The sequence below is a fragment of the Salvia hispanica genome, chromosome 6, assembly GCF_029641045.1.
Source record: "Salvia hispanica isolate PSC_SH4W2 chromosome 6, Shi_PSC_v1, whole genome shotgun sequence".
NCBI lineage: Eukaryota > Viridiplantae > Streptophyta > Magnoliopsida > Lamiales > Lamiaceae > Salvia > Salvia hispanica.
In genome coordinates this window covers 18314541-18330203 of record NC_142697.1, presented here as the reverse complement: position 1 = coordinate 18330203, position 15663 = coordinate 18314541, and the positions used below count along the sequence as shown (strand labels likewise).

Below are 15663 nucleotides of genomic sequence, written 5' to 3'. Positions count from 1 at the left end.
ATGGGACAGCCAAAAAAGAAAAACGTTTCATTTTTAATGGGACAGACGGAGTATAAAATTTTGGTTTTTCGGTTTAGTTCGGTTTTTAAAGTTTGGTTTTCGGTTTTTTGGATTTCGGTTTTTTGAATTTTGGTTTCGGTTCGATTTTGATTTTAGCCTAAATTCGGTTTTTCAGGTTCGGTTCGGTTTGGGCAAAAAACCGAACCAAAACCCGAATGCTCACCCCTAGTTGGATCATTATCAGGTTGATCTTATAATAACTCAATCCACACTATTGCCAACTCTAAGCGAAACCAAACATATGTAATGCATAGATAAAATTTACTTCGTGTGTTTCATATGTCACACTATCCTCTTTAGTTTGTCCCATAAGAGCATCCCCAGTGGGGGCGGATGTCCCATAGCCTTCCGGAAGGACTTCCCAAAAACACCTCCTGCCATGTCATAAGGACTTCCCACAGCACTGCCACGTCATAAGGACTTCCCACTGCACAGTGACGGACATCCCTCGCCCTTCCCGTGCGGACATCCTGCAATAAAAAAAACTCACAAATTCACCAAATTAAACAATTTACGGAATTAATAAACAATGTACGGAACTAAAATTTCGTATCGCATACGGAATTAAACAAAGTGCAAAATAATTTCATTAGATTAAAAAAAAGCGACAAATATAGGGAAAATGCAATGATTTTATTTTTATTTTTAAAAAGCATACATATGCGTTGAATCTATATAGTTTACCTGACGGTATGATATGTTTTTGTTTTAGGCCTTTATTTTCAACGATTATACATGCGTTACAGTTTTAAAAAAATCGTTTATATAGAGTTTGCAACGAGTCGTATATTTAGAGTTTGCAACGCAACGAGCCGTATATTTAGAGTTTGCAACGAGCCGTATATAGAGAGTTTAAAAACAAATCAAAAATTCGGGACGTCCACCGGTATGCCACAATGGCGGACGTCCGCTCGCCGTCGCGACGGACGTCCCGTTAACGCCGCGGATATCCCTTGTCCGCATCGGACGTCTGTGTCCGCCTCCCTCACGCCCAATGCGGACGTCGCCGACGGACGTCCGGCACGCCGGTCCGACGCCAACCGGGACGTCCGGCGTTGTTGATGCTCTAAAAGATGTCACATTTTCCTTTTCGGAAAAAGTGTTTCACACATTAATATAAATATAACATTTTCTCTCTCCACTTATTATATAAATTAACATCTCCTAAAATCTCGTGTCATTATCCAAGTGTGTCATATATTGTAGAACGTAAAGAGTACAAAATACCTATTACAAGAAACCAAACGGCTCCTAAATTGTATTTAAACAATCACGGTATGGATCAAAATAAAACCTCTTCTATGGAAACAAACTAAAGTCAAACTAGATACTTTAGATTATGGTGATTAACCACAAGAATTATGCCATCCACTCTTTTCTCTTCGTTCAGGAAATATTGTTCATTTTCCATCCATGAAATGTCATCATTTCCATTTTAGGACAAAAAATTTGCCCCTTGCTTATACAGTATTTACACTTAATGTCATTACTAATTTTTTTTAAAAGGTAAAATTTGGGTGACCAATTCTAGTAACCACGTCATTTCTCCAACTTCTCTCTTTACGTTATCCATAAATCCTAATCGACACCGAAAATCACCACCAAAAATCCTAACCGGCGCCGCCATTCCCCTCCACAAACCCTAGCCGACTCGCGATCCCTCTCTGCCCATAGTTCCGATGTCAACCCACAAATGACAGTTTCCCCCTTCGTACTCTTCTCCACTTGAATTGCAAGATTCATGTTTAGAAATGACGGGGTTGGATTTGGAAGAGGCTGATAGGGTATAAGCCAATCTCGAGCTAGAATATGCACTTACACCCACGCAAAACACACAACACCACGATTATAATGATGAAAAAGTAATCGTAACGAGAGCTAAGGGGAATGATAATATATTGATAACTGAACGAAATAAAAATGACAATAAAATAGTGAGAAAAACGATAACTACTCGTTCGGATCGCAGATCCTTAGGCTAAGAGTAATCACACAATTAACGGTACGGATCAAATAGGAGAACTCAGCCCAAAAAGACTAGTCTATTAGGAGAGAGAACTCATTTAGTCTATTTACCCTACACCTGTTGTTCTCACAATCGATGTGGGAATTAAGGCCGTAACACTTAACATGAGTGAAAAGGTGGTGGTCCCCCATCTTTTATATCTCGTTTGCCGTCTGCAATTCCTTACGTCTGTTAGTAAACAACCAACGTCCATTCCCCTCCGTCACGAGCACACGCACCCTTCCTTTTACTGCCAAATGGGATGCCACATGCACCTATAATTCATTTACTTTATTCTGCACGTACTCCTTCCTACTACGAGAGCATCCACAATAGTGGACAAGCGCGCGGACGATCGACCCGCTAGTCCGTCGCGCTCGTCCACTACTGCGAGACCGGCAAGCAGAGATAGGACGAGCCAGACGGACGAAAGGTCGTCCGTCGGATAAGGCGCTCGTCAGTCCGCTCGTCCACTATTGTGGGTTCCCGACGGACGAGACCTTTTTCCAAAAAAAATTCAAAACTCTATATATACGGCTCATTGCACTTCATTTTCATTTGCACCACTTGTATTTACGAGTTTCTCTTTTTTTCTCTACATTTCTCTCTACATCCCGAAATGGCTAGTGGTAGTGGTGGGGATGCTGATGACGTAGACCGGCGAATTAACAAAGAGTTGTCGGCCTATATGTCTGCGGAGATAAATCGCCTGATACAAACGGCCTTGCACCAGCAGCAGCCGGCGGTACCTCGCCCCATCCAACATCGAGTTGTAGTACCCCGGGACCACGTCGCTACACACCAATGGTTGTTTGAAGACTATTTCGCTGAGCAGCTGCGGTTTGGGGACAACTTTTTCAGGCGGCGTTTTAGGATGCACCGGGATTTATTTATAGGTATCGTGAACGCTTTAGAGCGCCAATACTAGTATTTCCGATTCAGGTTGGATGCGAGCGGCAGCCCCGGTCGCTCGCCTATACAGAAGTGCACCCGCAATCAGGCAGTTGGCCTACGTAGGCGCAACCAAAATGTTCGACGAGTACCTCCACATCGGCGAGATGACTGCCCGCGAATGTCTCAAGTATTTTTTTCAGGGCGTCAGGGAGAGGTATCTTCGTAAGCCTACTCCCGAAGACTGCCATGATCTAATGGCTATGCATAGGTCGGTGCATGGGTTTCTCAGGATGTTGGACAACATAGATTGTACGCATTGGGAGTGGGAGAACTGCCCCACCGCCTGGAAAGAGATGTACACGACCGGCTTCAAAGGCAAAAATCGCACGATGATCCTCGAAACCGTAGCTGACTACCGACTGTGGATTTGGCATGCGTATTTTGGGGTAGCCGAGTCGAACAACGACGTCAACGTCCTCCAGTCGTCGCTCATTTTCAACAAGCAATGCATGGGCGGTGGTCCGACCATCTGTTTCGTTGCCAACGGCAACCAGCACGATATGGGCTATTATTTGGCGGATGAGATATACTCTAGGTGGCACGTCTTTATGAAGACGGTCAGCTGCCCAATAGATCCAAAGAAGATCAAATTTTCGCAACGATAAGAGTCAACGTGCTAGGATGTGGAGCGGGCATTTGGTGTACTCCAGGCTCGATGAGCGGTGGTGAAGGGTCCAACACGTTTTTGGTATGACGACTGCATTGCTGATGTCATGTACACGTGTATTATCATGCGTAACATGATCGTTGAACAAGAAGGTCCAGACTGACTAATTGGGCCAATGAAGATGCTGATGCTGTCGGTCCAAGCCATGGCGTGGCCACCGCCAATGTACGAATGAGTATACCTCATGGGGACGCCGATCGGGTCCGTGCATTCGCCGACATGCGCCAACAAGAAGCTCATATCGACCTTGACAGAACCTAATTGAAGAGTTGTGAGCGCGAAGGAGTGCACATTGATATTTATAATGTAATTTGTGGAAATCGATTTTTTTTGTTGAATTGTACTTTTAATTTTTTTTTTATTTAATGAAATCATGATTGCATTTTCTTCGCCCATATTTGAAATTTTAATTCCGTATTTCTAAATTTGTTTTTTTGGGATGTCCTAGTGTTTTTCCACTATTGTGAGGTGGGATGTCTTTATGATGTGACAGTGCAGTGAGATATCCTTATGACGTGGCAGCGGGTGTTTTTGTGATGTCCTTGTGCTTGTCCGTCGGGACGTCCGCCCTATTGTGGATACTCTTAGTGCCGAAGCCCCCCCTAAAATGAAAGGCTTGGATATATTTACAGGGATATCCCATTTTCTATAATTTTCTTTGCTTACTACTCCTACTAAATTTATTAAAATCTATTCATATATATCTATCTTTATATTTGTAGAATATCATCTCGAGGGAGTGTTAGGGTGCCACCACCTCTTAAAATAACAACATACCACCATTCCTAGCCAATCATTTGTACACGTGGACGAATAATAAGCTGCCACATGACAAAAAAAAAACTTAAAAAGATGGCCAGCAATATGTTGTACACTATATATCAATTTTTCTCGGCCAGCAATATCTAACACGATATACAACAATCTATTGCTATGTAGTGTTTATAATATTGCTGTATAAGTGATGCCACAGTGTCACTTTAAGAGGGGTCGTCATTTTAACACAAACCTATCATCTCATCTTTACAACCTTTTTGTTTCTCTCCAACTTCTAGAAGATCTTATTTTTGTTTTATATCTCGTTGAAAACACACACGCATATATAACTATCTTTTGGGCCAAATGGCACTATAATATTACTAGTTCTTATTTCTCTTATAATTCCAAGACACCAATTGGATTTAAAAAATAACACCATTGGATACTTCGTGCACTACTATTTAATAAAGAAGATATAATTAATTTCATATGAATATAAAAAAATAACACTCTAATTAATCCATGTATTAATATTAATGCAATTCCTAACTGTATATGAACTCCAACATTTAACTAATAAAAGACTTTAATAGTTAATTACTTTAATAATTTTTTTGATATATCTTATAAATCAATCAAATATATAATCTAACAATATTTAAAATATTAATATATATCATCCCGATTCCCAAAAAAATGCATCCAAGTCATTCCTTAATCTATAAACCGCAACATAAGTGTAACGGTTGGGGACCAAGATTTTTAAACACAACACGTAGATAATGGATACGAATGAATATATCGTGTGCATTCGGGTGAGAATTTAATTTGATTTAGGCATTACTGCTTTACATTTGATATACCTAGGGTAAAATGGTCATATGTATTGAAGTATAGGAGATGCCTTCTTGAAAACGTGCAAATTTAATAAATGTCCGGCTTTGCCGATGATCATCTTCTTTTCCCGCCTATTTCTCAAATACCATGGACACGCGCGAAGATAATGGAAAGGGATAATAAATTTTTTATATTTGCATCACATGGCCTTTGGGACCATATGGATGAACAAAAAGTAGTAGAAATAGTCGATAGCAAGGTAAGATTCATGTGTTTCTATTCTCGTGCTTGGGGCTTTAACACACCTCACCCTTGGCAACATAGCAATAATCCAATATTATCACTGAAAAATGATAATGGAATGATATACCAAGAATCAAAAGAATTAGACACTGCATCGAGGAAAGTAAGAAACCAGTCTATGGAGACATTTTTATAATTTTCATTTTTCTGAATCATAAAAGGATCAAAAGTGGCACCAGCTCCTTGCAATTTCCAAGATTGACACTAAGAATGTATGCAATTAGCAGCTATTAGCCCCGTGCTAATATGGCTAGTAGCAACCATCCTAGAGGTTGTCAACAAGCATGTGTAGATTGGAAACAATCGTTAAGGTATCTTCTAGCTTGATCTCGTTACCCAATATTTAACTCCATGTCTGATTCCAAACTCCTATAATGTATCCCTGAACAAAATCTGCTTGTTTCCCACTATTATCCCCAAATTTCATCTATTTCTATCCCTTTTACTTGCTCAGGAACTCAGCTATATTTTTTTAGTGGAATTTCACTGTGTGTGATTCTTGATTTTGTTGTCAACAAATCGTTAAGTGTTTTTGCTAGAGTTGAAGAGTAGTTAGTTGGTAATTGGTACAATGAAAAATAGTAAAATGTTGTAATATGTTAAATGGTGCAGTGTTTTCGTAGCCGTGAAAGTGCAATGAAAAATGACACTCCCTTTGTCCACAAAATATTGTCCACTTTAGTAATTTTGGTCCCTCCACGAAATGTTGTCCACTTTCATCCTTTCCATTTTAGGAAAAAAAATTGTCCCTCCCTTATACAATAATTACACTCAATGTCATTACTAAATTTGTTAAAAAAAAGGAAAAATTTGGGTGACCGGTTCCACGACCACCTCATTTCTCCAACTTCTCTTTTTACCCTCTCCACAAACCCCGTCAAGCTCCCTCACCCACAAACCCTAATTGGTGTCGTCATTCTCCTCCCCCCCAAACACAAACTCTAGCAAACTCATGATCTGATACACACCAGACCTGTTAAACCAGCACCAAACAGGCCTCAACGCACAAGACGTCCACCATCATGCTTCCTCGACTATGTAGGTCGTTAGTTATGTATTTAGTAATTTAGTCAGTTATCCAATGTAATAGGATTAGAGAATCGAGCCTACTTATAAGCTTCATGTCTGGTTTTCTTCGTTGGTTCATTCCCAGTATGCAAAAGAGAGTCGGACCAACCTAGGGTCCTTAGTTAATATATTTAGGAATCTTGTTATCTGAATTCAATAATCAATAATAAGAATCCTTATCTATCTTTGTTTCTCTCGTTTCTTTCATTCGAAACCAACTTCTCCAACTTTCTGTCTTCTTGTTTCCCGCGACGAAGGAAGAATATTGGACCGTCGAAGTTTTTGGAGACGGTGGTCGGCGCGGCGAGAAGGTTTTAGAGGACTCCTTCTCGGAGATTCTTTGATCAATACCTCACTCACATCTAGTGAATCAACAAGAGCATCATTCCTTACATGCATGTCTCTGTTCATGTGTGGGATCTTGAAGTTATTCCCTCCTCTCACTATCATTAATTATCTCTAGTCAAGCAGGATTGTAGTGTGATGAAAACTTTGTTTAAACTTTAAACTGAATGAGCTATGCACATTCTTAACTAATGAACCACATTTCATCCCGTTTAGATATAAAAATTCGATTCACTTTAAACCTATTCATTACGAAACTAAAGTTTAGAGTTCTATGATTCGTAATGTATGGAATGATTGTAAATCTAATTTATTTTGTAGTATTAAGTAAACTCGCTTAAAGTATGAGCGTATGATTTCACGAGGACCTATTATATCATTACAAAGTTGCCAATTTGCAATGTCTCTTACTATTGAGTATTGAGCTACCCAATACAAAGCACTATATCATTATAAAATTGTTACCCGCTTATAGTGTCAAAAGATTCATGTTATCTAACTTAAATAATAAAAAAGTACATTCAAAGCATTTAGGTTTTAATTTGCTTCGAATATAATTCAAATAAATCAATGATGCCTAAGTTAATATTTTTGTGTATATCTTAAAGTCATTCTTTGTATTCATGTGTGAGTTACGGCTTGTGGTACTTTATTAACTTTTCGTCCTAAAGAAGTCAAACTTCCTTATGAATATACTTAACCTACCATTAGGAAACTTATATGTGCCTTAAATATGATTTTTCTCTTCAACAAATTTGATAAAGAAAGTCAACTTTGCAAGGTGTTCTTGATACTCCATTATTTGATTCACTAACAAAAAATACCACACCCAATATGCCCCCCTTCCGCCATAATTCCCGGATTGGCCAAAAATAAATAGAAATTTTGATTGTTATTGTTATTATGTACTGTACACATTTATCCAAATAAATTAAATTAGGCATATAATGGACTTTATTTTTTCGGGACGGGATTTTTGGGCTCAATGTCAACTCTATGGAGTATGGGGAGTCTAAATTGTCCAGTTTATCTTGGGTTGTGTTTTAAAAAAATTGTAAAGTAAAATTTAAAATGTTAGTTTAAACTATGGATAAATGATTAAAATAGAACAATTACATAATATTTGAGCTGATCAAATTATGAATTTATGTATATCTTTTAAAAAATCTTGTGTGATTGTGACTATAGTTTTATTATTATTTTAATATGCAAAAGTTGTTTAAAACTTACGTGTGCATTCCAAAATTTTATTTTCAAGAGTTTAGGCACCAATCAAGCAATGTTTAGTTTCGAGTAATAGTCAACTGATAGTAGTTACATTTTCATGCTAATTGAATTAACATAATGTGTCCCAATTTGTTATTTTCATAGTTTAATAGTAACATTTGTGCTCCAAAATTCAGAATTGACATGAAATTGTCAACTAAAACCCTCTCTAAAATGTAGAAAGTCAACAGTAAGACACCATAAAGAAACCAGAAAGTTAAATTCAACAAATTGTGTAATAATCATAACGAAATCAGGTGACCAAACTACCTCACCATGACAAAGATAGCTCAACAGTTGCATCTGTCTGAACTTTTCTACTATTAATATCTATAAATAAATAATAATGCAATGCAAGTCCCTATTTTAGTATAGATATAGACATATAGTTAACAATTGAATCGCAAACTTTAAACTTATTATTGATAAGGCTCCATCGTTTTAAAATATTTTAATGATGTGTCAATCTTTCCATTTGTTACAAATTCATCTTTTCTATTTTGTTTACTAAGTTTGAAAAGTTAAGTTCAAATAAATTTTGAAGTGATTGAGTATTTTTTTATGTTTATTTTCTTGAATGTTACTCTATTTTAATGATAGTAATTCCATAAAAATTGTGGAGTAATCACTAGGATTACATAGGTTGAGAGTACTATTTTTAAAAGAAAATCTCGTTTAATGCAATATCCCTTTTTAAGGGAGCTTTTCCAAAACATAAATACTTGCCGAAAGCGATTTTTCCAGAGTGGTGGTCTCAAAATTTGAAATTTATGCCGTTTTAATAAAGCTCAATCTCCAAAGCCCACTTTCTTGAATGCAATTTGCAACTCAGTGACAGCAAGAGAGAGAAGATGGTGAGAAGGGGTGGTGGGTGTGGAAGGGGGAGGAGCTCAAAATCCGGTGCGGCTGAGAAGAAGAAGCAGCAGCTGTGTTACTTGCCCTCCATTTTAGCTGCTTTGAGAAAATCCATGTGCGCCGTCGATGAAAAAGAGGCCGTCTCAGCCGCCCATGACATGGAAATCGGGTGGCCCACCAACGTCAAGCACATAACTCATGTAACTTTCGATAGATTCAATGGCTTTTTGGGGCTGCCTCTTGAGTTTGAGGTCGAGATTCCATGTAAAGCTCCTAGTGCAAGGTAGTATCTCTTTCTCGTTATATTTGTACTAGGAGTATATGTTAAAGAAGTTGAAAAAATCTAATCTTTATTGGTAAAGGGGTAACAAATCAGAGTTGGTCTAAAGTTTAACTGCTGTCCTTTTTTAGCCCTTGTTCTTGGATTTCTAAAATAGGAAAGTTTTTTTGCTTTTTCTTGCTGGAATTTTGCACGTAGTGAATGTAAATGTTACAGAATTGAAAAGAAACTAATCCTAAAGGTAAAAGGGATGCTTTTCTTGCTGGAATTTTAGACTGTTTTTTGTTGCTGTAACTTTGTTTCAACTAAAGTTTAGGGAGTTCATTGAAAGTGAAGTGTCTTCCTTATTTTCTCTGGTTTTGTTTGCACCATACTTTAGATCTGATTTATAATCAGTTGATGCTTCAGGATTTCTCAAATGGAATATATGGATTTGTGCAAAATCTGCTCTTGCACATTGGGATTTTCGAGCATCTACCTAGACCTGAAAAACTGATTTTTCAGTATTGAAATAAATAAAGTCAGTCAAATTTGAGTTAAAACCTGCTCTTGGTCACATGGAGAGTTATTTCAAGCATTTATGGGTGTTCATATATAGTTTATGATATTCAATTAGAGCATCTCCAAGGGGAGAGGTAAATGAAGGGGTATAGTCATATAACTACTATATTTACCTTTCATTCATGAAAAATCATTCTCCAAGGGTTTGAGAAGGTATTATACCTTTTCCCATTTTGAAGAGGTATCTTTACCTCTCCATCAATGGAGAGGTAAAATCATATAACCACCATATTTACCTTCTTTTCATAAAATATCATTCTCCAAGGGGGTAGGTATTTGAGAAGGTATTACACTTTATGTTTTTTAATGCATCTTGTACTATTATTTTATTTTTTTTAAATGATATACCTTTCTATATACCTTTTATCCTTGGAGTTGATTGCTTTTTAGAAAGGTAATATTGCACTTTTTGAGAAGGTATAAGCATGATATACCCTTTTCATTTACCTTCTTCCCTTGGAGTTGCTCTTAGGCTTCACGTACTACTATCATTTATGGATGTTGACAGATAGATATGGTCTCCCATTTCATGTGTACAAGATTTTATCACATGTTTGCTGTTATAACCTCTATAATCTACTTGATGTTGCAGTATTAGCGTGTGTGGTGTTTCGGCTGAATCAATGAAATGGTCTTATGACGCGAGACGCAACAGTGTCCCGACTATTCTGCTGCTGATGCAGGAGAAGTTATATGCACTAGGTGGTCTAAAGGTAATCCACATTTCAAATTTCTTTGTATACAAACATATGGACATATTGAGTACTACTGCTTCACTACACCACTTTGGATGCACTAATTCAAGGCCCTCTCATATAATTTTTGCTTAAATGATTAAATCTCGCAACAGGCAGAAGGGATATTCCGGATAAATCCAGATAACAGCAAAGAGGGGCATGTGAGAGAGCACCTCAACAAGGGCATTGTGCCCGATGAAATTGATGTCCATTGTTTGGCAAGCCTGATCAAGGCATGGTTCCGGGAGCTTCCATCCGGTGTCCTTGATGGCCTCTCACCTCAGCAGGTCTTGCAGTGTCAAGCAGAAGATGATTGTGTCGAACTAGTTGATCAGCTTAGGCCGACTGAGAGCTGTCTCCTGAGATGGGCCGTTGATCTCATGGCAGACGTCGCTGAGAATGAGGATTCTAACAAGATGAGTGTAAGAAACATTGCCATGGTCTTTGCTCCTAACATGACAAAGGTGAATTGATTTAATCATGAAAAAATCCACACTTTTTAACTGATTTGGCATTTCAAGAATCATAACAAGTTTTCTCTTGGTAGATGCCTGACCCATTGACAGCTCTGATGCATGCTGTGCAAGTAACCAACTTGCTGAGGACATTGATTGACAGAAGAGTACGAGAGCGTGCAGAGGCAGCTACAGGAGATGCGCCCATCCCTCCTCGTTCCTCTCATGGGAGAAAACACAAGAATCTTAATGATCAAAATGAGTGGTACTCTGCAGATCTAGCCTCTGATGATGAATATGAATACGAGTCTGATTCATTGAGTGACATTGAGTACTGCTTCTCGAGACAGCTAGGCGAGCATGATGGTGCTAAAGATGGCTTCCGCAAACAGCTTGAAAGGATTCTGTGCAGAGATCAGTCAAGCCCCATATATGGTTCAGCCTTGCAGGCTGATTCAGGTGTCTCATTTTCTGGGAGCCGAATAGGGAGTTCTAGCACTAGCACGAGTGATGAAGAATGCTCAAGATCGAGATCAAAAGCTGAGAAGCCGATGTTTCACCTGAAGTGAGGCGGTGCATCTCATCAACTTAGGGTGTGGGTTGTTTGTAACATCAGTGAAGAAAGTCTCTTCCTAGTAAGATTGTATAGTTTCAGACATTGGTTGTTTGTGTTGGATTCTAACTTCTTAGATATTCAACTTTGAAACAAAGGAGAGCTAACTCGTTAGTTGCCATTATTTACAATCTATCATTTTCACCCAATTTAGGTGTAGGATCTTCTAAACTACCTTTATAAGGAGTACTAAACATTAGTTGAGCAATTAAACTTTATGAATGCTAAGAATCAGTTGATATGTTGGTTTTGTTTTCCCATTAGGCCAACATTCATCTGCACGAGGCTACCCAAGAGAGGGTGGCTTACATAATATGGCAATTAATACTCCATTCATCTCATTAATATAAACACTAATTCTATTTTCTTGCCATACCATAGAAATAGTTCACCCATATCAAAATATACATTGATTGTTAGTATTAAATCAATTTTCATCTTGAATGAAAAAAATGAGAACAATGATTATTAAGAACGTGGTATAACTATTTATATTGTGTAGTAGTACTCCCTTTTAGTATTATCTCTATCTATTAAAAATAGTCAATTTTAATCGCTTTACTAAAACTAGTCTCATTTTTATTTATAGAAATTTTCTCACCAAATATTCTCTTTTCATTTCTTGCTCAGTCATTGTTTTCTTTTTTACTTTCTTTTATTGTGCATTAAAATCAATATCTTTTAAAAAAGACTTATTTTCATGGATGAAAAGGAGTGTTATGCAATAGATCACTTACTTCGAATTTTGTAAGGATTAATTCATGCCATTAAAGTATTTTATTACAGGCCGCAATTTAATCACACATAATATTAACTGATATAGACTTATTTACCTTTCTAGTGAACATTGAAGGTGTTTTTTCTATTTAACATAATTTAGCTTAATAGTATAGGAGTATTTTGTTATTCTCTATATTTACTCCGTATTTGACAAATAGACTAATCTACTACCTTAAAAGCAAGGTTTTTTAGGGGGGAAGTTTCAAGGAATGGAGCCAATTTTCAAATTAAAGAGAGAGGGAATTTGTGAGCAAACATGACATGGTTAATTGGTTCAGTAATATTTTACGGAGTAAAGGCTAAAATTGGTTTTGAACATATGACAATTTTACCTTTTTGGTCATAAATTTTATCTTTTGGATTTTTTGGTCCTGCATATATGAGAATTTGATCATTTTGGTCCTCCGTCAATAGTTCTGTTAAAAACTTAACGGTCAACGGATTTAATCCGATTTTGACCAAATTTAACCGAGAATTATAATTTTAAGTCACTAATTATTCCCTAATTATTTATTTAAATATTATTTTAAAATTAGAATTAAATAAATAATTTAAAAAAAAAACAAAATGGAATACAATCCGTCCTCTCCCCCTCCCCCCGACGTCAACATCACCGCGCTCGTAGACAAGGCAGGCTGCAAGACGTTCGTCTCTCTCATTGTTTCAACCGGAGTTGTCAAAGTTTACGCCTCCGCCGCGGGGAAGGGTTTGACCGTTTTTGCCCCAACGATGAGGCGTTTAAGGCGGCGGACGGGCCGGATCTGAGCAAGCTCACCAATGCGGAGGTCGTTTCTCTCCTCCAGTACCACGCGTTCGCCGCGTACAGCCCCGTCGGAACTCTCAAGCAGACCAAAGGGAGGATCTCCACGCTCGCCACCAACGGCGCCGGGAAATACGACCTCGACGTGAAAACCGCCGGCGATTCGGTCAGTCTCGTCACCGAAGTCGACGATTCCAGGATTGCTTCCACTGTCATTGATTCCACTCCTCTCTGCATTTTCACCGTCGACAGTTTTGCTCTTCCTCGTCGAGCTCTTCGGGAAAGCTCCTTCTCCGACGCCTGGACCGGCGCCGGAGACATCTCAATCTCCTTCTCCGGCAGAGGCTCCTACCCCTGCGTCTGCTCCGAAGCCTGCCGCCGCGCCGTCGCCTTATTAATAACTGTAAATGAAAATTTACTAAAATAATTATTAAATTAATTAGGGAGTAAAAAATCAGAATTAAAAGTCTAATTTGGTCAAAATCAGGATTAAGCCCGTTGACCGTTAGTTTTTTAACGGAACAGTTAGTCTAGGACCAAAATGATCAAATTTTCATATATTGTTTAGGACCAGAAAATCCAAAAAATAATGTTTAGGACCAAAAAGGTAAAATGATCAGGATCAATTTTGGCATTTACTCTATTTCACGCCATCTTGCAATTCTTCACTCTATTGTCATTTAAAATTTTTTATTTAAAGAATTCAGCAAGAAGCAACAAAAATGTTTTAAAACCAACGGTCAATACAATTAGCTTTTAAAGAACTTCTATAACATGCTAAATCAAAAGATTCTTGGGTCATTCTTTACCCACAAAAGCTGACTTTAATATCAATCAATCACCCTAACCAAAGATAAGTGACCTACTTTTTTTTGGCACGGAATTTAAGGAATGGTATTTAAATAAGTTAAAGTGGAGAGAGTAAAGTATGAGAGAGAAAAAAGTAGAGGAGAGAAAAGAAAATAAAGTAGGTGAAAAATAAAGTAAGAGAGATGACTTTTTGCTAAAAATAGAAATAGGTCATTTATAGTGAAACACCCAAAATAAGAATACAAGTCACTTATCTTGATACGGAGGGAGTCATGTATAGGGAGTGCCAAAAGCAACAACGTTTAACAAGGTTTCAAGAGCCATATCTCACTTTGAAATTTGAATTTTAAAAGCCAAAAGGCCCAAAACTTAACTACAAGTTGCCCTATATATAACAGTTCCAACAACAAACATTCATTTTCCTCGGGTTAGTACTTCTCTCTATGCGATCTTACTGTTACATTTTTATTTCAGTAAATTTTATTCTCCCTCTAATAAAATCTTTAATATAAGTACGATCTTACTGTTACATTTTTATTTCAGTAAATTTTATTCTCCCTCTAATAAAATCTTTAATATAAGTACTGAGCATTTTATATTTTGCACTTCTTTACTCTTTCTTGTACCTTTTTATTTTTGGTTTTTAGTTTTTTTGCTATTGTATTTGTTTATGACCCTAACAATTACATATATGGTACTGCATAAAAATAAAAAATGATGAATTATTCTTAAGAGTGAACTACACAGATGGTCCCTGGACTATGGGTTTATCTCGCCTATAGTCCCTGGACTTTAAAAATATCGCCAGTAGTCCCTGGACTAAGGGTTTATCTCGAAATTGGTCCTTTTGACTTTTTTTTGTACGAAAATACCCTTTGATATTATTTTGGGGGGTTTGGGCAATTTGGTCTTTTTACACTTTTAACATTTTAAATCTGATATTATTTTAGTTATGTACTAACTTTGATATTATTTCAAAATTATCATTCTTCTTCCATTTTGTTATCCTTCACTGAATTTGTTTTTTTAATTTCAATATTAGATTTAATTTTACAAAATTTTAAATTTTATTTTTTAAATATCAATAAATTTTTTTAATTATAAAAATTATTAAATAGCAAAAATTAATAGTTATAATCAATATTTGATAGTGTATAGTACTATGTAATCAATAAGGTATGACAACGCCTTAGTTTTAATCAATATTTAAATAGCTTTAATCATAAATAGATTATATAACACAATTTATTCTGAAATAAATATGCATCTAATGTAAGACTAATATAATTTTTTTTTATTAATTTGAAAACAATCAAAATTTACTAGAAAATTTTAACAAAAATACTCCTATATAAAAATTTTAAGTAGGATCAAATTTTTAGTCAACTTCATAATATTTAATCACAAGCAATTATAACAACCGAACGGAGGCTAAATAGAATAACTCTTATTTTTCCATCATGATTAATATTATTTTTCTGTACTTCTTCAATTCAATTGAATATTATATTAAATAACAAAAATTAATAGCTTTAATCAATATTTATA

The 15663-nt window shown here is 36.7% G+C and overlaps 1 protein-coding gene and 1 pseudogene across 1 annotated transcript; both read left to right on the top strand.

Annotated features, from left to right (window-relative positions):
* The first annotated feature begins 8866 nt into the window (after nucleotides 1-8866).
* Nucleotides 8867-11886, top strand: LOC125204460 (rho GTPase-activating protein 2-like). Its single transcript, XM_048103125.2, has 4 exons — nucleotides 8867-9402; nucleotides 10553-10673; nucleotides 10811-11161; nucleotides 11245-11886. Exons 1-4 carry the CDS (start codon nucleotides 9116-9118, stop codon nucleotides 11719-11721), a joined length of 1236 nt encoding a protein of 411 aa, XP_047959082.1. The 5' UTR covers nucleotides 8867-9115; the 3' UTR covers nucleotides 11722-11886.
* Nucleotides 11887-13112: 1226 nt separating this feature from the next.
* Nucleotides 13113-13703, top strand: LOC148923309 (fasciclin-like arabinogalactan protein 10 pseudogene; annotated as a pseudogene).
* Nucleotides 13704-15663: the final 1960 nt, after the last annotated feature.